The sequence below is a fragment of the Trifolium pratense genome, linkage group LG3 (assembly GCF_020283565.1).
Source record: "Trifolium pratense cultivar HEN17-A07 linkage group LG3, ARS_RC_1.1, whole genome shotgun sequence".
NCBI classification, from domain to species: Eukaryota; Viridiplantae; Streptophyta; class Magnoliopsida; order Fabales; family Fabaceae; genus Trifolium; species Trifolium pratense.
The window spans coordinates 662747-686134 of record NC_060061.1 but is presented as its reverse complement, the minus strand read 5'-3'; the positions used below and the strand labels follow the sequence as shown (position 1 = coordinate 686134).

The 23388-nt window shown below is 34.2% G+C and overlaps 3 protein-coding genes and 1 non-coding gene across 9 annotated transcripts; 1 reads left to right on the top strand and 3 right to left on the bottom strand.

Moving 5' to 3' along the window:
* Positions 1-2628: 2628 nt before the first annotated feature.
* Positions 2629-5645, bottom strand: LOC123918201 (protein YIPF1 homolog). Of its 2 annotated transcripts, XM_045970180.1 has the most exons (6): positions 5469-5642; positions 5242-5287; positions 4834-4920; positions 4023-4188; positions 3447-3720; positions 2629-3353 (listed from the first exon to the last, which is right to left on the bottom strand). In XM_045970180.1, the coding sequence occupies exons 1-6, from the start codon at positions 5526-5528 to the stop codon at positions 3165-3167; spliced, it is 822 nt and encodes a 273-aa protein (XP_045826136.1). In that variant the 5' UTR covers positions 5529-5642; the 3' UTR covers positions 2629-3164. The 2 variants fall into 2 exon arrangements, with proteins under 2 accessions (XP_045826136.1, XP_045826137.1); XM_045970181.1 differs by lacking the exon at positions 4834-4920 and having other exon boundaries at positions 5469-5645.
* A 119-nt stretch (positions 5646-5764) lies between these two features.
* TRNAV-CAC lies at positions 5765-5838 on the bottom strand. Its single transcript has one exon. It is a non-coding gene; the product is annotated as a tRNA-Val (tRNA).
* Positions 5839-9490: 3652 nt separating this feature from the next.
* On the bottom strand, positions 9491-17271 carry LOC123918200 (folylpolyglutamate synthase-like). 5 transcript variants are annotated; one of them, XM_045970177.1, is made up of 16 exons: positions 17037-17271; positions 16723-16859; positions 16550-16615; positions 15861-15970; positions 14651-14711; positions 14010-14093; positions 13866-13922; positions 13675-13735; positions 13328-13374; positions 12768-12845; positions 11826-11990; positions 11440-11724; positions 11106-11184; positions 10520-10672; positions 10250-10401; positions 9491-9991 (listed from the first exon to the last, which is right to left on the bottom strand). In XM_045970177.1, exons 1-16 carry the CDS (start codon positions 17044-17046, stop codon positions 9932-9934), a joined length of 1605 nt encoding a protein of 534 aa, XP_045826133.1. In that variant the 5' UTR covers positions 17047-17271; the 3' UTR covers positions 9491-9931. The 5 variants fall into 5 exon arrangements, 3 of the variants coding, with proteins under 3 accessions (XP_045826133.1, XP_045826134.1, XP_045826135.1); XM_045970178.1 differs by having other exon boundaries at positions 10250-10398; positions 17037-17270; XR_006812717.1 differs by lacking the exon at positions 9491-9991 and having other exon boundaries at positions 10257-10398; positions 11463-11724; positions 17037-17222.
* A 1697-nt stretch (positions 17272-18968) lies between these two features.
* LOC123918199 ((3aS,4S,5R,7aS)-5-hydroxy-7a-methyl-1-oxo-octahydro-1H-indene-4-carboxyl-CoA dehydrogenase) lies at positions 18969-22507 on the top strand. Its single transcript, XM_045970176.1, has 6 exons — positions 18969-19323; positions 19518-19730; positions 20375-20470; positions 20968-21113; positions 21471-21690; positions 21789-22507. Exons 1-6 carry the CDS (start codon positions 19189-19191, stop codon positions 21969-21971), a joined length of 993 nt encoding a protein of 330 aa, XP_045826132.1. The 5' UTR covers positions 18969-19188; the 3' UTR covers positions 21972-22507.
* Positions 22508-23388: the final 881 nt, after the last annotated feature.

The following is a 23388-nucleotide window of genomic DNA, read 5'->3' as shown; positions in this document are numbered from 1 at the left end:
TTTTTTATAAAAAAAACTATTAAAACTTTATTATTATGCTTTTCTTAATAACTTTTTTTTACTATCAAAAAAATAATAATTTTTTTTACTGTAAAAAAAAATAATACTAAAATTTTATGAATTTGTAAAAATAATAAAAAATAAATTTTTAAAAATAAGTTTATTATTTTTTAAATTTATTTGTTAAATTCTTTTTAAATTTATTTTTTATTATTTTTAAAGATTCTTAAAAAAAATTATTAAAAAAAGAATAATAAAGTTTTAAGAATTTAGTTTTTTTAAAAAATTTATTATTTCTTGAATTTTTTTTTGGCAGTAAAAAATAATAATAAAGTTTAAAAAATTTGTTTTTTTAAAAAATAATATTAACTAACGTGGATTTTTAAAAATATATATAAATTTAATGTATTTCCACGTGTGTATGCCACATCAGCAAAGATGCACTGTCAGATGCTCAATTGTCCATCTAAGGGGCAAAATGAAAAAATCTTGACATTGCAGGGGGTAAACAGAAAAAAATTCGCGCAGAGGGTAAACGAAAAATCTCTAATTTTGCAGGGGATAAATAGGCATTTACCCAATAAAAAATTACACCTCCAAGTATATCATATTCTTTTGAGTAATGGGTTGAAGTGTAACTCTATTTATCACTAGTTCATTATTTAGATATACAGGTTATTTGCGTAGTCCTTAAAATGTTATATATAACAAACAAGCTATTTGCTTATAAAAAAAAATATTTATTATACGTGAGGAAGTACGATCATTCATAGATATATGTGAAACAAATCGCAACAACAATTTCATAAAATGATTAGGAAAGTTTAGCACTACATGGATAAAATAAGAAATGTGTTTTAGTTGAAGTATGCAAATCATCACATACAATAGATTTGTGGCTTATCTTCTATAGGGTTCTTACAACAATTTAATAAGAAGATAATATCATACGCACTAATAATTTCAAAAAGAGTATAATAAAGAAGATAAAACAAATTTTTCTACAAAGTTGCCGCCAAGTAAAAGGTTTGGAGCAATTAGTATAGAATATTAACAAGGGACCTGGACTCGATGCATTCAAATGACCATGCAGTCATGCATTGCTAGCCTTTAGATTAAAATTTTGGTGTACCAGTTTTCAAAATGAATGGTTGAGATTAACCTGCAGTCAAATAGTGACTGCAGGGAATCCATTTCCTATTAACAAGTCTTCCTCGTCTCAAATATAAGGGGAGAAATAAATGTTTTATGCACTCTTTTTTTCTTCGCCATGGTTTTGTCCCATTGGGTTTTCTGGTAAGGTTTTTAACGAGACAGTTCACGCACACAAAGGTGTTGTATTTATTTTCCTTCACTTAGATTTTTTCTAGTAAAATTTTAATGAGGCACATTCTTGATGGATCTCAAAGGGGAGTGATATGAATATTTTGAGAATTTCTTTTGGCGCCCCCGTACTTCTCGCGCGCCCGTTAACATTGGCACATGTCATTTATCCATTATAAATAAGGTCACATTATAATAGAAAACATTAAAAAGAATAATACAATATCTATTCTTTCTCTCTTCTCTCGTTCATATCTATTCTTCTATTCTTGCTCATGTTTAGGAATAGTTTCATTACAAAAATATGAATAATTTGACTACTCTATAAAAATAACAGAATTCAACTAAATTATTTGAATTGTCTAAAGCTTTATTAAAAGGTTTGAAGGGAAGGAGAGGGTTTTGAAGGAAGGGGTGTAGATAAAAAATAGAAAGATCTTTTATATTATTTTGTAAACTAGACACATATACCCGTGCAGTCGCACATGTCATATATATGACATCACAGAACTTAAAAAAATGGAGTTTCAAAATTAAATAACTCAATAATTATATAAGTTTCAAATGATATACAATACTATAAATTTTGAAAAAAAATATCAGCTTATTTTCGATGTGATTCATTAAAGTTGGCCTCAACCTGCTTATCAAAAAAAAAAAAAAAATTGGCCTCAACCTCCTCAATGTCCTCATTGCATACCTATATGAAATCAGTAGAAAATGATAACTATATGGGTCACTTGTTAAGCATGCAAAAAATAAAATTAATATTAAAAAAAGAAAATTTTTGATACTTTTGAGATATTGAATGCACACATTTCGAGACAGAATTTCTATTTTTAAATGCTTAATCAGTGCCCGAGCCAGTGCCCGAGAGCACTGTTTAGCATTTTCCTATATTACTATAAAAATTTACCAATTTATCTTTATTTGTTTAAATAGATATTAACAAAATACTTGAATTTAGAAAATTTATCCGAGCCCTCCAAAATCCTCCGCAAATACAATTTTTTAGTTCCAAAATTAGAGTGTTTTCATTTATGAAGAAAAACAAATACCCCAAAGCACTAGCCTCCTTTTTTTTCCCACTCCACTCCCCTCCAAACCTCCGAATAGCTCTAAATTCATTTATTAGTTTCCGTAATTTCTTTTCCTTCCTCTTTCTTCCCACTCAACCAAACGGACCATAATTTTCCTAAAATATTCTATTACCTCGGTTCAAACACACTCTTAACGACTAATGACAAAATTTGGCACCACACCTCTTATATATAAACATTTTGTATATATTTTGAATAAATAAGATTTCTGACTAAATATTATTACTTATTACTACCAAGTAATTGTTAGAAGATACTGACACACTCATAGCAAAATAGAAGCAAACAAGAACACATCCCCTTCCTTGGCATACTGGATATCCCATATACATTATCGTGACATAGAAGCTCCCTCGCACAGATTCTTTGCATTATATTTTCCTGCTCCACTGGGGGTATCATGGTATAGCATGTGGGGTGACATATCACATCTTCACTTACAGAAAAGCTGCAAAATGCAAGGTCTGATATTTACATAATTGTGGAGGGAGCTCAAATATTGCACCAATCTTTGTACTTCACCTTCCCAAATATCAGTCGTTCACATTGTTTTGGCCAAATTCAGACCAAGCTGATACAGGGAGCACAATCTATCACATTACTTTGTTAACTCTTCTTGCATCCATCTAACAAAAAAAAAAAAAAAAAAACCATTTTTGCTGCAGACAGTTAGCCAGTGAAGTGAGGTAGTGATGATGGTGGCTTGGGTTTTATTTTTACTACTGAAACGCTTTAAATTAATTATTCGAAGAACTGAACTTTGATGAAGACTGCCAAAGCTATTTGCAAGACAAATGCTGCAATTATGGACACTGAAAGATCGTTTCCTATAAAGGATCTTAGGTTCAAAGCAACAAAGCTAGCTGAGGCAACGCCGGTAAGGATTATTATAATCCACCGAAAAATCTCAAATGGAATAAGCAATAGAAACTGCAAATTTCATGAGAAGCAAGTATTAGATAAATCACATGAAAGATAATAAATGATAACACAACATGTCATACACAGAAAGCAGAAACTTACAGAGGACAGGATGAAAATGGTGAGGGAATACCCCCACATGCACCAAAACCTTACAAGGTTAGCATTTGAACCCATATACTGAAGGAAGAAGTAGTATGCCAATGGAACAACTATCACATAGCCATAAATAGACCATGCAGCCGTATTCACAAAGTTAACATCAAATTTCCACGAAGTCTTGTCATCTATATGTTTTTGCATAAGGTAGGTTGCAAGATTTCCAAGTAAGGTAAGTACAAAAACCAATGTTGTTGAGATCCATATAAGCCCATACCTGTAATAATAGAAAAGTATCATGGATAAAGTAATGGACAAATACTTTCACCCTTTATTATTACAATCTAGGACTCTATTTATGAAAGCAATTAGGGATGTGAACAATTTTGTGTGGGTCCACAATGGACCAAAAAGAAGGCAAGAAGTAAAAGGGGTGGGAGTGGAAGAAACAAAAGGCAGGCAGGCAATAGTCAACTAAATTTTTCCTCCATGAACCACATTTTCACATGTAATCAAAATCAGTATCGCCATTTTTAGTTATTGAAAATATAGCAGCAAAAGATAATATGCCGAACTCACAAATCAGGGTTAGCATCTATCTTTGCAAAAAAGTCATCACCGACTGGATTCAAGGAACTTATCAATCTGTTCACGACAACATCTGTATCCACATTGAAATACTGTGTGTAGGACGAGACACTAAAAAATCCCTGCCAGTTATTAGCTGCCTGTTCCCCAAAAGTTTCTGCATGGATGAATAAGCCAGAGATCTATGAATGATTAATATAGCATAGATTGGTAGCATATATTGGTAATAAAAATGTAAAATTGCTACTATTCTCTAATCAGGATATATAATCAACTGTCGGTATTAATCATCTATGGGCAAAAATATTCAACTCAAAATAAGACCATTCAGAATCCAGAAAATAAGTTACATTAAATACCGCAACCACATGGAATTAGTAAATGAATAAATCCATAACTAAATATATTCTGTCCTTTCCTGTGAAACACCTAATTCAATTGGTTTGACTTTAGATCGTTTTGTTGTCAAAGATAAGTAAAAGCCTAAAATTAAACAAACTAGAAAGACTGTGTGCGCAGTAGTGATAACTTCATAGCATATCAAATCAGGGCTATGTTCAAACATTTACCACTAAAATAGTGTTTTTATCCTCACAAGTCATAACCGCCTCCCCAAACACGTATTTGCATATGCCAAAGTTTCTCAAACGTGAAGCCATGAATTATATAAATGGGTTTCATCATGAAAAAACAGATCATACTACAATTTATCAGCTAATTTTTTTTTAATAAAAAATTAGAACAGAAAAAGAAACAATCATGTGATTCGAGTCATGCAAAAATTTAAGTTTGATAACATTACCAGTTGGAGTTCCGAGAGTTTGATATCCCTGTTCTCTGCTTCCTCCTCCACTATTGGGAGGGAATGTTTGCATATTTGCATAAGGGACTACATGCAAAGTTCATAAGCAACTCTTTCAGGTAATTAAAAATTCAAAATTGCTATTTGAATTTGAACATTAATTTTGTTTTTTTGATCAAGTAGCCTAGTGGCTAAATTTCATCCTGTAGTGTCCAAAATTCGAACCCTGGCCCCAACCGAGCTAAGCTCATAGGGACAATTTGAACATTAATTTTGGACAACAAAATTAAACAACTTTTTAAATAGTTACCGCAGTTCACATACTAATTAATGATGTTAAATCTAGTTAATAACATATCAAGTACGCAACTTAAAACACGATTAAAGTTGATTTGTATGTGTTCATACCTTGATTATTTGAAGCATTCACATTTTTTGCATCAGCAATTACAGCCTAAGCAACAAAAGAGGAATAATCAGAGTTAATAAAAAAATCAGAATAAATATATTTGAAAAAACGAAGAGACAAAAGCAATGATTCTAATATAGTAGTTGCATAATGATGATTAATTTGGTTAATTGATAAATTATTAAAGTAATAATAAGCTTCAGCGAGTGCATGCAAACTGACTCACCGGAACAGAACCGAGTAAATGGCTTGTATTGGTGCTATTGTTCTGAGAATCTTCTTCCATTGTTTAGACCAAATAATCGATTCGATTCAGAGATAAAATTGAAATGAAGATGAAAATGCGAGTTAATTAATTGGGAAATCGTAGATTGCATAAACCCTTGACTTTTACTGGTTTATTGAGAGCTGAAACTGAAAAAACGATGAATTTCGTATTGGGCCTATTGGGCTGGGCCTTTGGGGATTTCAGTTATGAAGCCCAAATACAAAAAATAACGGAAAAAATGAAGAAAAAAAAAATGTCTGAGCCCGGGTTCGAACCGGGGACCTCTAGTGTGTGAGACTAGCGTGATAACCGACTACACCACCCAGACATTGATGGTTTGTTGTTAAGAATTCAAACTAATTTGTAATACCTATTAACACATGTATGAACAATAGTATGTTGAGTCTTATGAATTATTGAAATTAAAAAACTCTCCGTGCATGCACTATTTTAAAGTCATTATATTTTATTATACATTTCTGATAATGAATGAAAGCTCCTGGTGGAGATGGATCCAACATTTTAAGGGAACAACTTGAGAATAATCCAAAGGCTTATTTTGCTGATTTGCATGCTGCTCAGAAGGATCACAAGAAGAATTAATTAGCTACTTAGTAATTAATTAATGTTATGGAATAAATAAGGATTAATCTTTAAGTTTGTAGCTTAAAGACAGACACACAGTTGTGCTGATCTATAATAAATTTAGCACTTTACTTTGTTTAATCCTCTTCTATGTATGCTTGTTTTTGTTTAGTAAATCTTTTTTTATTTTTATGTTCAAAGCTCCCTCAGGTATTATTTCCTCTATTGAATCTCTTTTCATTAAATTTTTTTGGGGGGTGTGAGGATTCTAGGAAAATTTCTTGGGTTAGTTGGAAATCGATCAGTTTACCTAAGGAGAGTGGAGGTTTGGGGGTCAGGCGGTTGAGGGAGTTTAATCAGGCCCTTTTGGGCAAGTGGTGTTGGAGGATGTTGGTGGATAGCGGGGGGTTGTGGTTTAGAGTGTTGGCAGCTAGGTATGGGGTTGAGAGAGGTAGACTTCGGGATGGAGGTCGGAGGGGGTCTTTGTGGTGGAGGGAGATAGTGCGTATTAGGGAGGGAGGCGGCGAGTCAGGGGACAGGTGGTTCAGGGAGCATGTAGTGAGGAGGGTGGGGGACGGTTTAGAGACTTACTTCTGGACCGATCCTTGGGTGGATGGTATTCCGTTTTGCGAGCGTTTTGGGCGCCTGTTTGTTTTGACGGCAAACAAATCGTGTACGGTGGCTGAGATGTTTGATTTAGGGCGGGGCGCGAATGGAGGGGCGTGGGAGTGGCGGAGGCAGTTGCGGGCATGAGAGGAGGAGATGTTGGGGGAGTGTCAGTCTTTACTTTCTAACATTTCTTTGCAGGCCTTTTCTGTAGACAGGTGGCAGTGGCATCCCGATCCTGACACTGGTTATACTGTTAGGGGAGCTTACCAGCTCTTGATATCTCATGCTTTGGTCACTATGGAAGTTGCGGATAATCTCATTTGGCACCCGCAGGTTCCTTTGAAGGTATCCATTCTTGCGTGGCGTTTATTGCGAGACAGGCTGCCCACGAGAGTGAATCTAGTTACTCGACGGATTTTATCTCCTACAGCTCACATGTGTGTTTTTGGATGTGGTGAAGCTGAGTCGGCTCATCATTTATTCATATCTTGCGGTTTTGTTGGATCTTTGTGGGATTTAGTTCGGTCGTGGATTGACATTCCTTTGGTGGATTTTGTTTCTTTGCGTGATCACTTTATTCAATTCACATCTTCAGCAGGTGGATCTCGAGCGCGTCGTTCTTTCCTACAGCTCATTTGGCTTGCTTGTGTTTAGGTGGTTGAAGTCGACGAGCATTACGTTAGCTTTAAACTACCACAGTTGGTGGTCTAGTCCTCGACTTTGTTTGGGCCTTGTTTGACTGTTGTTATTGTTTTGCTTTTTATTTCTTCTTGTAAACTTTTGTAGTCTATCTTGGTACGTCTTGTGCCAGGGAGACTGATTTGGTTAATATATATATCTCATTTTGGCTTGTTCAAAAAAAAAATGAGCTGGGAAACGAACTCAAGACTTATAACATACTACCCAAACTCTTCACCACTAGACCAAACTTAGTGGGTTAATTTGTATCTCCTTTAATCATGAATAATTGCGTAACATGTTTGGTTTTTCTTTTGTGATCTACTTATACATACATAGCTAATGGCACAAGTGTTTATCCAGTTAACTAAATAATTCAACTCAATTGTAGTTAATGAATTTTTTTTTAAGAACGAATTAGTAAGAATTTAAATTTGATTTATGACATGGCCAATTTTATGCTAAACTTTATTTAGATATTTTTTTCTTAGAAATCAAAGGATTGAAAAAAGTGTATATTTAAATAATTTTTTTTGAAGGATATTTAAATACTCCCTCTAGTCCTTAATATAAGAAAAAATTTACTTTTTAGATATATTAAAATATTGATGTATATCGTCTATAATATGGTCTAAATACATCAAATTTTCAATGTATTTAAAAAATAAACTTCTTATATTAAGGGCTGGAAGGAGCAGATTTTAGTAAATTGAACCGTTGCATAAAAACAAATAAATTGAGTCATTTATCTCGATGTAACTTTTTAAAAAATTAATTGAAATATGAGTAAAGATTCATTTCGGTCTTTTAGATCCTCACAATTTTTTAATACTCCAATTTAATTTCTAACAAAAGTTAAACTCAAAATAGTCCCTGATATTTTTATACTGGAAAAAATTAGTCCCGGTATTATAAGTATTATAATAATTTAGCGATTAATTTGTCTCTAATATGAAAATTTCATGAATTAATTTGAGTTTTATTTCTTTCAATAATTAAATTGAACCATAAAAAATTGCAAGGACTAAAATAGTGATCACTTTTAGCCTTAATTCTTTAACTAATTATTTTAATTTACCTTTCAAATGAGTTAATAGAATGTGTGTTTGAAAGATACTATTTCTTCCCTATCGTTATAATACAAAATTAGATGTCTTCCACTTCACCTTCAATTACTCTATAATCCCTCCGTATTAACATGTGTGTGACATAATCTTTTGAAAACTCGTTTTTTAGGTTGACTGTAAATTGGTAGTTGATCATACTAACCGTCGTAGGTGACATATCTCTTCTTTTGGTGTTTTTATTTCAATGTGTGTATTGATTTTATTTCACTTGTACAAACTCAAAAAATAAAATTTCATTCAAAGACAAGTAAATAGTGTTGTCTATAAACTTACTAAGAAATCTTTGTCCATAGCTAATGATTAGTCTTTCTATCAAAGCTCTCTATGCATGGTTGATGATTTAATGAATGAAAGTGATCGATTGTGTAGTACCATGAGAGAAAGGTGACAAGAATCCTCGTCGAGGAGTGAAATAGAACATGAAACCATAAGCTTTCAAATAGTGGGAGGAGTTGGGACTCTGACCGCGTGCCTGTTAATGAGCTGGCAACTCATGGGCAATGACTTGGTTAAGGGAAACCACTAGAGACATGGTGCAAGCAAGTCTTCATAGGACTATTGTCACTTCTTATGGACCCGTACCTGAGTGATCTATCCATAACCGGGATGAAGCTTAGGTGAAATTAAGTGAATGTCCGAACCAATTGATGTTGAAACTACAATACTGGATGGTAAAATGAAAAGGGATCTATCTTGTGGATCTCATTTCGTCTATTCTTCTTCGATAAAAATAACTTTTCAGCATTTTTCCCTAAAAAAATTACACATATTTCACACAATCATATTGTTTTTACATTTTAGTTAACTTTGCGCCCATTGCTCAACAACATGAGCTGAAGCAACCCCAAGTGTCTTGAGAACCCTCCAAGTTAATGCATGTCCATGCTCATCGCGAAAAATTCCACCACAATCCGCCACTCAAATGACAGAGGAATCCATCTATTTATTGTCCTTTTGTCTAAAGAAAATACGTTGTTCATATAGCATAATCCAAATTTGTCTAAAAAATATAGCATAGTCCAAGAGGAACATTCAGTCAAGGATTCAGCATCAAATATAATAGGAATAGATACATGTTAGAAAACAAAACTCGAGAAGTTTAAAATTACATGCAAGTACAACTTTTTATTCCTCTCCCTTAAATCCCATCCTTTTCTTTTTCAACTGCAATGAAATGAATCTTGAAAGACAGTCAGTCACAAATAAAGTTACCAAGCTGATGCTGATATGAACCAATGTATCTATCAAATGTCCAAAACCAAAGATGTTTGTATTGATAACATTCTATTAGCGGTTTCCAAACCACTGTAAATGTGCTGCGAATGACACAGATACCTCGTTGGATACTGTCGATAATGATAGCATTACTTCAAAACTTAGAAATCAGAAAAATAAGCAATTCTTTCTATTTAGTCCAACGAATCACTTCTTGATTAATTTCAACACATCACCAACAAGATGTATGGAACCAGTTACAAGGACCTGATGCATCAACAACACAAATTTTGCAGTCAGATCATATATAGATGCATACTATGAAAGAAAGGGTAGAGTATAAGGAAGCTAATCTTGATCGTCCATATAACAATTGGACGGTTAAGATTATATTCTCTCATTTGATATGATCCTTCATATAAATAAAAACTCGACACTTCAAATATAAGGTATAAATAACTAATACAACTCTATCAAATATTAACAATTCTTCTGTGTAAATATGTAACTATTAATCAATTTTACCTGAAAGCGAGTTGACTGGTTTTGTTGTACTCTGTCCCTAAGCCAATTAAGAACCAGCGGTAATGAGGAAAACACTGCACTGTATTCACAATTGCTGACACTCATTTCCAGGCCAGTTAAATCATCAGAAGCCGCACCGTTATTCTTGCCTGCTAGCCATGTGACACCAAACAGGTTCAAAGAAATACAAATATAAAAAAAGGGAAAAACATCTCAAATAATCGTGCGTGGATTTGAATTCTTTATACTTTGCATGTGATCAAACAATACCTTTGTTCCCTTGCATGAGATTTTCCCATACTCTTTGTAGAGTGAACTGCCATGACAGGTCAATGTTAGAATCAGTTGGTGTTAAAGCATGGGATCCAACTTTGTGGTACAATGATAAACCAGGTACAAATAGTGCCTTCTTGAAGTACACACCTACAGTTTCAATCCAGTAGTTAGTTTATTTCTTATTCAGAAAAAAATAAATCTCAAGTCAAAAGAACATTCACCTTACTTTTTATCTTGGTAGACCCAAACTATGAAGGAATTAGGGTTTGTTTAGATTAACTTATTTGAGTTTATCTATTGGCGTAACTCACAAGTAATTGTGAGACTGTTTGGAAGAGCTTATGACATGTCAATAGGCTGTATTCAAATTATTTTCATATGCTCTCCAGGATAGCTTATGAAAACAAGTTATAGTTTATATGAAACAAGTTTGACTTTATTCTATATTTTGTTATAGAAATAACTTATACATAAGCATATGAGAAGCACTTAATTAAAGTTGTTATCCAAATAGGAGCTTAATCGAGGACTAAGCCATTATGAAGAAATCATGTTGTAGGAAATTCCCGAGATTACTCACCATGATCGGCACAAGTTTTCATCAAGTGAGGAAGAAGAACCTGAGGATCTCGTACAGACATACAATTGAACAGCAAAATCTGCAAAAGAAATCAATGACTTCAATTAAATATCAGCATTTCTATCCCATCTCACCATAACTTCTTTTTTTCCCATTGTGCACACAAGTCATATGAAACACTTTCAACAGCTTATAGTTATGATTTCCATCTTAAGCAAAAACAAAATGTTATGATTCCCATTCAACAAAGCAATTATCCCTACTACCAACAAAGTTTAGTTATTCTTAGTTTGACCACTGATTTATATACCTTAGTAACAGCTTATTTATCTACCTGAGCAGATTTTTGTGCTTCACCTTGGTGCGTCTTCATCACTTCATTTGAGAAATTGGAATGATCAGGTATCTGATGAAACAAGGTCTGGTTGTGGTCTTTGATCGCAAGAGAAAACCACCTTGCACATGCTTCCATGCTTTCAGGACTATGAGCCCCGTCCAAAAAGAAGACAACTTCATTTGAGATTTCTTTGTTGACGTGTTCATCACGAACAATCTGAGCCCTTCCTTGCAGACTTGCAGTTGCTAAACCTTTTATGAACTGCTCTGGCAAAGTGTGTTGCTTCAAGCAGGAAGATGAGTCAAGTCAACAGCATGACAATAACAATACATAAACACAAAAGGAACGGCCGTAAAAAAACTACTTTTCACACCGGAACTTACAATCTGTTTCAAAAGAGTCTCTTCGAGATGTCCATTTATATTCAGCCATGTAGAGCATAACGCAACAGAAAGACCAGCATTTACATATTGGTGCTCGCCTTCAAGCCCTAGTTTTAAACCATTTAGTAATTTGGCGTCTAAAGGGGCTGTCACTTGAAGAGGTACCTACAGTTAGTAATTTCAGCTGATTGAATATGAAAACCAGAGAGTAAAATTGATTTTGCCTCAGAAATAGATTCTAACTTGAAACTAGAATTTGGAGCTTTTGGTTCTACAATTGATTTTTAGCCTTGAATTTATTGTTCAATCCACTTTTACATGAATTTATCCAAATAAATCACTTTACATTCAACTCATTTTTAGCCAAAATCAATTTTACATAATCATTTCATTCAAAATCAATTTTTTTAACCGCAAAACCGAACACGCACTAAACCTATTCCAATCAGGGAAGGTGCAAGAAAGCTCTGAATTTGATGTTATATGGATCTCTGAACTTTCAAATCATCCTTGACAAATGTAAAAGTACAGAGTATGAAGACACAACTTAATAAAATGTAGCACAAGTATGTATGGCCCAACATGCTGAATCTAATCAAAGGAATTCTTCTTTCTAGGCCAACACAAACCCAATTAATGTGGTTCTCATGATATATCATCATTTTGGCCGAATAAATAGATGTACAAACAGGAATATATGATAGATCTTCGGGAAAGACAGTTAAATAATGTACATACATGTACATAGTTCAAAACTCAAGTACATAGAAGAAAGAAGATAAGTGAATTTTGCTTCGAAATATTGGTCTGGTGTAATATGGTTACACAAAGGCCGCTAAGCTGATGACATTAATAAATTTACATTTTTATTGGTAAGCATGCCAAGTAGTACTGACTTATCAGGCTTGACATGGAAGTGAGCACATGATAGAATGTACTTACGTTAAGGTGAGAAGCCTTCTCTTTAAGTACGTGCATCGCTTCATCAGGCTGAGGCACTGTAAATGCTGGAATCCGATGCTACATCAAATCAAAATTTAAAATAAATAAATATAAGGATCATAAGTAAATTTCTAGAAGAAAAAAAAAAGGATAGAAAACAGAACTGGCTGATGCAAGGAAAGACAGGACAGTGTAAAAGATAGACATGATCACAGCCGTGCTACACATGAAACTACAATTCCCAATACAAACATTACATTGGAGCTTTTCCAGTCGGTTTTGAAAAAGCGAAAACCTCTAACTATAAACTCGCACAATGGTATGTTCGTTCTAGGCAAGGGTATGGCCTATTATGATTCTAATAACATGTTTGTGACTCCTATATTGGTCGGGTGATGGGTGTGAGACACAGAACTCCAGTTTAAAGTGGAGGCTATCCTCTCTTAACAGCCTGGCTTTTAGCTGACAACATGGTGATATAAAGCTCCCGCTACGACAGGGTCCAGTGAAGGGTCAACCTCAAACCCATTAAGAAGATATTATTTTACTCGAAATATTACCTTGAAGATTCCAGCCTTCTCGCCAGCGATTTCACTAAGAGTATTCCCTGTTAATAGAACCCATCAGATAGAGGTAAGCCCATGCCCAAATGGTTGAACAAATCAGTAACAGAACAATGAAATTTAACACAGTTTATACATTTAATCATGTTACAAAAAAGGCCAACAATTCACCGATGTAACTATTAAAGATTTAAGTTACATATCTCCATGTACTGCATAGATCACAATCACAGTTTTTTTTCTTATTATTCATGTTGTATTGGCAACACAAGTTGCACAAGCCATAAATGTGCCGTAAATCAGCAACTAACCGAATTACAAAAAGAGAGTTGGGGGGTTCTAACCAAGAATTTCCATGTGATCATACCCAAGAGAAGTTATACCACACACAATAGGTGTCTGCACCTGAAATACCAAACATATGCATGAGCACACTCCAATTTAAGTTCAAAAAAAATATTAGTATTCAATTAATCTTATGACGGTAGTCTGTTTAAGGCCAACACATTTCGGTTAATATGGCAATTATGCATACCACATTTGTTGCATCATATTTGCCACCTAATCCAACCTCCATTATGCAAACATCCACCTGCATAGAATTTTACGTAAAATAAAGAAATAGTATTAATATGGAACACGTTTGCATAGGAATTTAATTAAAGCACAGAGAACAAACCTGCTCTTCTGCAAATATCTTGAAGGCAAGCAAAGCAAGGAAGTGAAAAAAGGTAGGCATTGGAATATTGTCATCAGTTTTTTCCTGTGCACCACCAATCCAATATAATAAAACCACTTATAAAGAAGCACATCAAAACACAAGTATATTTTATAATTCTGTAACGAACACTTCAAAGTGATCACTATGATGATCAGCCATGCATGAAATTAAAATGGTATTACTGTTATATGCAACACAGAAATTGTTATTATTACATAAGTTCATTGTGCTAGAACCGCCATGGTGAAAATTAACACCATTGTGTTTACTGTTCCAGACGGACACTCAGATTTACAAATATTAACACTGACTGCTAAGTCTTAGAATTTTCTGTCAATTATATTCTGAAATCCATGCAAGCAATAACTCAAAAGGGATAAAAAATTAAATCGCTGCAGAACTTCAACACAATTAGCAGTAAATAGTAATTTAGTCACTCTTAACTGTTACTGGTAAACTAGTTTTATGGACCGGTAAAGATTGGAAAAGCAATTTGTTTCAAGTTTGTTTAAATACAAAAAGAAAGTAAAGGTTTTACAACTAACCAAAACTTCTGCCAGTAAAAAAAATATAATGATGCATTTATCCACAAAATATACCTTTAGTCTATCATAACACCACCAGAAATATGCTAAAAATTTCTCTTCACAGATTTCCACACTGCAGAAGTAAAAAGAGTAATGCTAATAAATCATAGCATAAGAGCCATGCTGCAAAAGATGAACTAAAAGGCAGTATATGATGTATTTTAGTAGGTCCATGAAATTTGGTAAAACATAGAAGGACAAGAAAGAACGATGATATAAGAGAGAAAATGATTCACTGATTGAGGTATTATTTATTTGGTGAGACTGTGAGAGTGAGAGAGCTTCAAATCCTCTATTACATTCTGTTATAACAGCATAACATAATGTGCTGACTCGACAACATTTGTATAGCTACCTGTACAGCTATACAAATATATTCAGATTAGGAGAGAAATATAGCACCACGAGAAGGTGCTTGAAGTTAACTCCAAGAAAATAATCCAGAGCCGCTAGCTTTTTAAGTGCAAATTTAGAATCCAGCATGCTGGTGAGTGAAATAATGAGGAAAGAAGAGGACCTCATGATGATAATGTCATCAGTGTATGTTAGATCATAGATGCAGGCACTTCCCTAAAGAGAAAGGGGTCACGTCTGCTTGAAGAGAGGTCAAACCACATCGATCTGGTGATGAAATGAAGGACTAACGTGAAGCTAACAAAGATGAAGGAAAAAAAAATGTGCAACATTTACAGAATGCATGGCGATGCTTCCCTAACTGGGCTTCTTGAGACAGAAATCATAGTGATGAAAGGATCATAGTCGTAATGGAGACGTTCAGTAATGGCAATGGGATTAAGGAATCAACAATAGCCTTAATGCGAAGTAAGAATTCTGAAGTTGTGCAACCTCCTTACTTCATGTTGCACAACTCACATTGAAGGTGTTCCCTTCAACTCAGATTGATGCTTGTTCCTTCTTCATATGAGATAGCTTCAGTGGCTCTATGACATTCTGTTGTAACGGCATAGCTTGATCTGCTGATTCAGCAACTGTAATAACAGTTGTTATAACTAACTGTATGCTAAGCACACAAATAAGCTACCATACTAGTATATGCAACCTATTACTCTAAATAGCTGCCAAAATGAAAGATTAATTCGTTACAAAGTAAATAATAATGATCTGCTAAAGGAAGTGAATGAATTCAATATGCAACATAACACAAATTGAATACATAACATGTAATGGCGATAAAGTCAATGAATACATCTGAGATACTCACCCATCTAAACGAAATCTTTCTCGTATATCAATTAGATGAGGAGAAGTGAAAAGGCCAGTGTGAAAACCACAGTTGCGTAATATAGATTCTGTGAAGGTGCATGTAGATCCCTACAGAAGCAAAGGTACAAAAACAAAATATACACCATTATGGATGCAATACAAAGAGTAAAATAGATGAAACTGGAAACAAAGCCACTACACCGCCGCCTAAGAGATTACAAACTACCAACCAACCACATCAATCAATTATTGTAAAAAGTTTGAACCTTTCATTAAACAATATGGAAAACAAATTCATAACATACATTATGTTAATTTTCAAAAGCAGTAATTTTAAAGTTTTAGCAAATTTAACTACTCCCTCTGGTTCTTTTTACAAGAGACACTTCCCCTTTTGAGATTCATTGAATATAATTAATGTATCTGGCCTATAATATAAACCATCTAATCTAGAAAAGTGAAATGTATCTTATAAAAAAGACCAGAGAGAGTAATACATTCACAAACTTTCAACATGATTTCACTTTTTTCGAAGCAATAACCGATCGAAGTTCAATGAAAGTACATTAAGTTAATTTTCAAAAGCAGTCATTTTGAAGTCTTGACAAATTTAACTAACACATTCACAAACTTTCAACATGGCTTCACTTTCCAAGCAATCCTCGATCAGAGCTTAATGAAAACTACCTTCCCTTTGGTACCAGCAACATGGATAATCTTTAAATTCAAAATCGCCTCCTCCAATTCAAGCATCTACAATATCAACAGCACACCATTGTTAACATCAGCAAACAATTAGACATTTTTGTCAACAAAGTGACTAAATATATTGAAAGCAATTTCACAAACACTTTACGTACCTTTACATACTTGAACAGCACGTTGAATCGCTCCTCCATATTGACATCACCAACACGAGTACGTTTAGTAATCAAAGATGACAATGCTTCCAATGCTTCTTCATATGGTGAAGATTTTGGAGACCCATTATCTCCTTCTGTAAATCAAAGGCAAAAGAAAAATTACCCAATAAGGGAATCAACATAAAAATTGAAACTTGAGTTAAAAAACAACAAACAAAGCTTAAAATGAAACACCCCACTAAATACTTAGATATTAGAGCAAAAACCCAGAATTTGAATTTGAAAATAGAGGTAGAGATGAAAGTAAATACCTTGAGTCATGATTATTTTGGTTTGAAATCTGAATCAAAGAACGAAAAAGTGAGTTTGTTTTTTGAGAGAAAGAATGATGAGAGAATTAAAGCGTGGGGTGAAGAGAGAAAATGGAAGGAGATTGAGAATGAAGGATTGGAAGATATAAATTATAAAGAGTGTGGCCTCTGAGCGATGAGGAAATGGCTGCAAAGCCAAATGACATTCCCCTTGTCTTGTGCGCGCACTTTTGTTAGTGTTGAATTATCGTGCACATGCTAAATATTTTACTGGACATTAAAAAAAAAAGAAGGAAATTTTACATTAAATTATTTTTTTTTAATATATTTTTACAAAATTATTGGATTACCAACTGAGTTAAGCTCACAACGACTTTAACAACTTTATTGTCATATTATATAGTTTATGATAACTTTTAATAAAAATGTTTTTCTTATAGGTAGTAAAAAAGATTTATTTAGTGCACAATAAAATGTTTATGTTCACCAACAATGAATTGGTTCATATGGTAAGGGTCTTGGTCCTCTTAAGCATGTGGTCAGAGGTTTGATTTTTGGCTCATGCGTATGAAGAAAATTCGGTTGAAAGGAAAGAATTCACCTTATATATTCCACAAGTTTTTCGACATAAATTAATCATAACTAACAGTGGTGAAAACTTCGTACTAATATCATATCATGATAAAAAAAATGTTTACCTTCGTTTCTATAGTAATTGAAGGTGTATGCACGAGTAAAGTGAGGAGTTACAAGAAGTAAATTAAGGTTAGGTGAATGAACAATTATTTGATTAGGTAGCTAACGAGGGAATCAACTAATACACGATTTGCTAACAACTAAGAAGTCAAAGTTAACCTCAAAAAAAAAAAAAAAAGAAGTCAAAGTTGGATTATTTAAAAGATTGCTGGACCACTAAACTAAAGGGCTAACATGCTCCAATTGGTTGAACCATCATCAACATATAAAGAAGATAATCAAGGTTTTTGTCCAAGAAGAACAAAGACTAGTAAAAGAGGACTACAAAATAAAGACGCCATATATAAGCGAAATATTAATGAAAATACCGAAACAGACACCACCTAAAAGAAATTCACTTCTAGCTCTATTCTTAGAAACACTCCTCAACTTCCAAACACTAGAGAATACATCAATCGACCCATAATGACGACACTAGACACTAACTCCCGATCTCGAATCAAAAGTGATCGGTCCATCAGAATTCAAAAAGAAACTCCATGAGTCAAAATTTAAGGGGCAACCACGATGCGGTAGAGGTCAACTAGATACACAAGAAACTTGTCAAAAAAAATTCTGCAAATCTCAACAGATTTGAAAAAGGTCAGAGAATCAAGTATCAAGAAAAACCACTCTCACACGGCATCAACCACACACCTTCATCGTCGGAAGGCACAACCACCATCACCACCACCACCACTACTTGAAACTGTTTGTAGTAAACAAACACCGCCAAAACCCAAATCCCGCCACTGTGAACAACACTACAAAACCACCGTCGAATCTGTGGGCCGAATGCCGGTGATAAAAAAATATTATACCCATAAACCGGGATTAAATAAATTGTCGGAGAGAAATTGTGTTTGATATTTAAATTGAATAATATTTAGTCATTAGTCCGAAATAAATTAAACTTTGCGTACATTTCATCGTACCATAAATTTATTATAAATATTATTAATCAACTCATGATCTTCGTCCTAAAATATAAGTATAAATTCATCAACAATAATTAATTAATTTGATATAAAATTTAGACTTATATTTTGAGACGGTGTGAATATTTAACAAAAAAAAATACTACTACTACTAACTGGTGTATATTATGTTGTCAAAGCCGGTGTTTGACCCGTTTCTTCACTCACGGCTCATCGTTGTTATTCGCGGTAGGACATAATAATCTTACAAAATTAATCATATTCCATGAGGAATTATTACATGTCAAATTCTTAGTACAAGTAGAACAACACAAGTACGTGTTTGCTTACGTTGCCAAACGATATGTGCGTATAAAAGTAACACACTTCAAAGTGGTTTACAGTTACACCTCAGCATAATACATCCAATTTTTTAAGCAGAAGAAAAAGATTTATTGATTCAGCAACACAACTCAACACCAAGAGAGAGAAGATACAACATGGGTTGGAGAGGAATATTGGGTTTTGAATATGGCATAGTTCAAGCTCCTTTAGGTCCTGATATCTCTGGTCCCCAACTTGTTGCTGCTGTTGCCAATGCTGGTGGCCTTGGCCTTCTCAGGGCACCTGATTGGGTAATTTCCTTCACTTACCCTTTTTCTGTCTCATCATCATTACTATATACTACCTCCGGTCTTTTTTAGAAGAAACAATTGATTTTTTTAGATTTATTGAATAACTGATGTATCTGGTATAGATTTATTGAATAACTGATGTATCCGGTCTTCAAGTGTAACCAATATAATTGGTTGATTTTTTCGTCTATTAGGAATCGCCGGATTACTTGAGGGAGCTAATAAAGAAGACTAGGACATTAACAGATAAACCCTTTGGGGTTGGTGTTGTTCTAGCTTTTCCTCATGAGGAGAATTTGAAGGTCATTCTTGATGAAAAAGTTGCAGTTTTGCAAACTTATTGGGGTGACTGTACAACGGAATTGGTTGCCAAGGCTCATTCAGCTGGGGTCAAAATTGTTCCACAAGTTAGTTTTTTTTGCCACCCCATTTCTAAATTTAGTTTACCTTTTGATTCATATGCAATTAATGATTTTTTTTCTGGTTATGCTTATCTGTTTCATAACTAAAATTAGGCTCTGATTAAATAAACAACTTAATTAAGCGCCAATAATAATATACTAAGTGCTTATCTATAACCAAAGATAAAATAAAGTCAAACTGTTTTCATAAGCTATCACGCATACCTTATGAAATTTAAGCTGAAAACAGCTTATGGGCATGTCTAAGTTGTCTCACACGTGTTTATGCCAGTAGATAAGCTCTAATAAGCTAATTAAAATAGACTCTTAGTCTAGGTTGTTCTACTTATAAATTCAACATAACTAAACATGATGTTCAATTTACAGAAAGTGAACCTCTCTGCCTGTTTTAAGTTTTTGTTTTACATATCGAGTTTTGTCAAAAATTATAGCATTGCTTAGTTTAGTGATGAACCTTATTCCAAATTAGGCGGCCATCAAGAAAGTAATTGGAAGGTTGCTGGCTAGTAGGCCAGTTGCCCGACTTAAGAATGTTGGCTGCTAATTGTACATCGTTGTTGCATATTGAGAGGTTATTTTCGTTCTGTATGGCATCTGACCGGTTTCTTGTATTTGTGATTCTATTATAGGTTGGGAGTGTCAAAAGTGCAAAACAGGCAATTGATGCAGGTGCCGATGGAATCATCGTGCAAGGACGTGAAGCTGGTGGTCATGTTATTGGTCAGGTGTGCATGTTTGTCAATGTTTTGTTGTATGCATATGTTTTTTGGTATAGATCTATAAAGCACCAACACGACCATGACACATAGACACCAATAAAAATTTGAGAAAATGAAAGTGATTATATCTAATTATACGTGTCGGTGTCGTACGAGTGACAGACAGTGACACGCATTCGACACTCAGGTTCAGGTACACCTTCTTTAACTTGAAGTGCCGCCATTACATAGGTATAAATAGGTATCTTGGTAGATATAAATTAGAATAGTTGTTAATTTATTGTGTCAATTCAATCTTTTGTTGGTGAAAGGCAGTGACTTACATATGAACATGGTCATTTCCTTTGAAAGAGGATATATTTTATGGTTGGTCATTGCTATACTGATCTTTAGTTGCTGATGTAAATGATAGCTAATTATTCTCTTCGACTGAGTACTACACCCTAGTCCTTTCCATTTCTGTGGATAATAGATGTTAGTATACCCCTGGTATTTGATTGCAGGAAAGTTTAATTTCATTGGTGCCGAGGGTGGTCGATCTTGTTGGTGACCGTGATATACCTGTTATTGCAGCTGGAGGAATTGTAGATGCTCGAGGTTATGTTGCTGCTCTAGCACTCGGTGCTCAAGGCGTCTGTCTAGGCACTAGGTATTGAAATATTTAATTTATGTTATATATGATAGTCAACGAAAAAGCTTCATATTCTTGAAGGAATTTTATTTTATTTTTTGACAAATTGAAGGAATTTCTTAGAATACACATTTTTATGTTTTTCGCTTCATCGATAGAAGCCTACTGATAGGCTTTTTCTTTGAGTTCTTATAGTTTGTGTATTTCATCTTAGTAGCTTACTGATCATGTATGACCAGAGTTTTCACATATTTACTGTCATGAAATTACGATCGGATTCATAATTCATTTGATTGGGACCATGTCTAGACAAACTTAATTTGAATTGGACTTGTTTCTAACACTAATTGTTCATGCAAATGGTCTTGTTTGCAGATTTCTTGCAACTGAGGAAAGCTATGCTAATCCTATATACAAAAGAAAGGTAATCGAACTCGATGAAACCGAGTACACAGATGTATTTGGAAGGGCAAGATGGCCCGGTGCACCACACCGTGTCCTACAGACACCCTTCTTCAAGGAATGGAGATCCCTTCCAACCGATGAAAGTGAAGCCAACAAGCCTGTCATTGGCCATTCAACGATTCATGGCGTGGTAAAGTTTCGACTTGCATTTATTTCATTTGCAGAAGGATCTTTGTAGGCTACTGTACTACAGCCTTTTTATTTGATTATACTTTTGTCATTCACCAGGAGAAAGAGATACGGCGTTTTGCCGGTACTGTCCCGAATGTGACAACTACAGGAGATCTAGAGAGTATGGTGATGTATGCTGGTGAAGGCGTTGGTCTCATCAAGGAAATTTTGCCTGCTAGTGAAGTGATAAAGAGGCTAGTTGAAGGGGCTCAACTTATAATACAACAAAACTTCAAGTAGACTGTCGAGTTGGTTTGAGAAATCACATGATTAGTAATTGATCGAGAACGAGTTGGTTTCTTATTATCATTCTCTTATGTCTGCTCTCTGCAATCAATTGGTTATTTATGAGATTGATAGAATTTGAATTCAATTTCAAAAGAATGTTTTAGAATATATATATATATATATATATATATATACCATAGGATGATGTTTCGGTATCAACATGCTGTTGAGAGAGTTGTAAGATGACTCTCCCTGTAAAGAATCGCGTCTGTCCAATGCCGTGTCTAAGAAAATCAAATCTCTTTGTTACCAATTCGAAGATGAGTTCTATAGTAGAGCCAAAGACTCTAATTACAATGTATTTGCAACAACAAAACAAGACTCGCGCAATTGAACGAGTACATGATAGTTGACAACAGTTGGTTGTAGTTAGCTAAGACAGTTAGCATGATTCTGTTATACACAAGTTCTATGGTCTCTTTTGATAATTGAATGAGTTCAAAAGGATCCTCTTCTGGATCTGCAAACTGTTACACCATTGTAGAGAATATATACCATCCTTATAGCTTTGATCAGTGTGCAAATAAAAATTAAGTAAATTCCACGTGTACATGTCAGGATTCTGCCTATGTCATCTGCGTTGTTGTGCAGCCAGGGGGATAACACAAGGAATCTTCACATTGCATGGGTGGAATCTCAAAAAAATATTTTGCACGGGGGTAATGCAAAACTCGCGTATTTTGCAGGGGGTATAAAGCTATTTACCCAAGTTTGAAATACAAGCATGCATCTTGTATAGTTGTATGCAGTATGCACTCATGAAAGAACACAGATGCCAAAATGAAAAACTGATGAAATGATTGTTCTACGCCATTTAATGTTATTGTTCCAAAAAGACTGCCAATTAATTGTTCTATTTTTTAAAATGATTGCATTGTCCGATGCAAATTTAATGTATTGTAAAGGATAGTTTGACAAATTTCTTAATACGCGTGAATTAAGAAAATTTTGCTTATAAATAAAGCTGGAGGAAATATCTTTTGCAGGTTTCTCGCCACTGACTAAAGTTATGGTAACATATATTTAAAAGAAAGTTAGTCGAAATCGGTGAAACTGATTGCACACATGCATTTGGCAGGGACAGATGGCCCTGTGCACTACCTCTTGCAAATGCAGACATGAAAAGTGAAGCCATTCAAAAATTCATGGCGTGTACAGTTTCGGTTTTCATCAGAGTTTTAAGATGGAGCTAGCTCCTGGTCTTAACATTGGAATGATCATAGATTTGATGATGTGTTTTCCGGATCGATGAGAAAAGGGCTATCCGTTAGATGGAGCCGCCACTAAGTGAACAACAGTTCTATCAATCAATTATTATAAAAGACTTGAACAACTCTCTAATCATTGATTCTTACTCTTCTTTATCTAA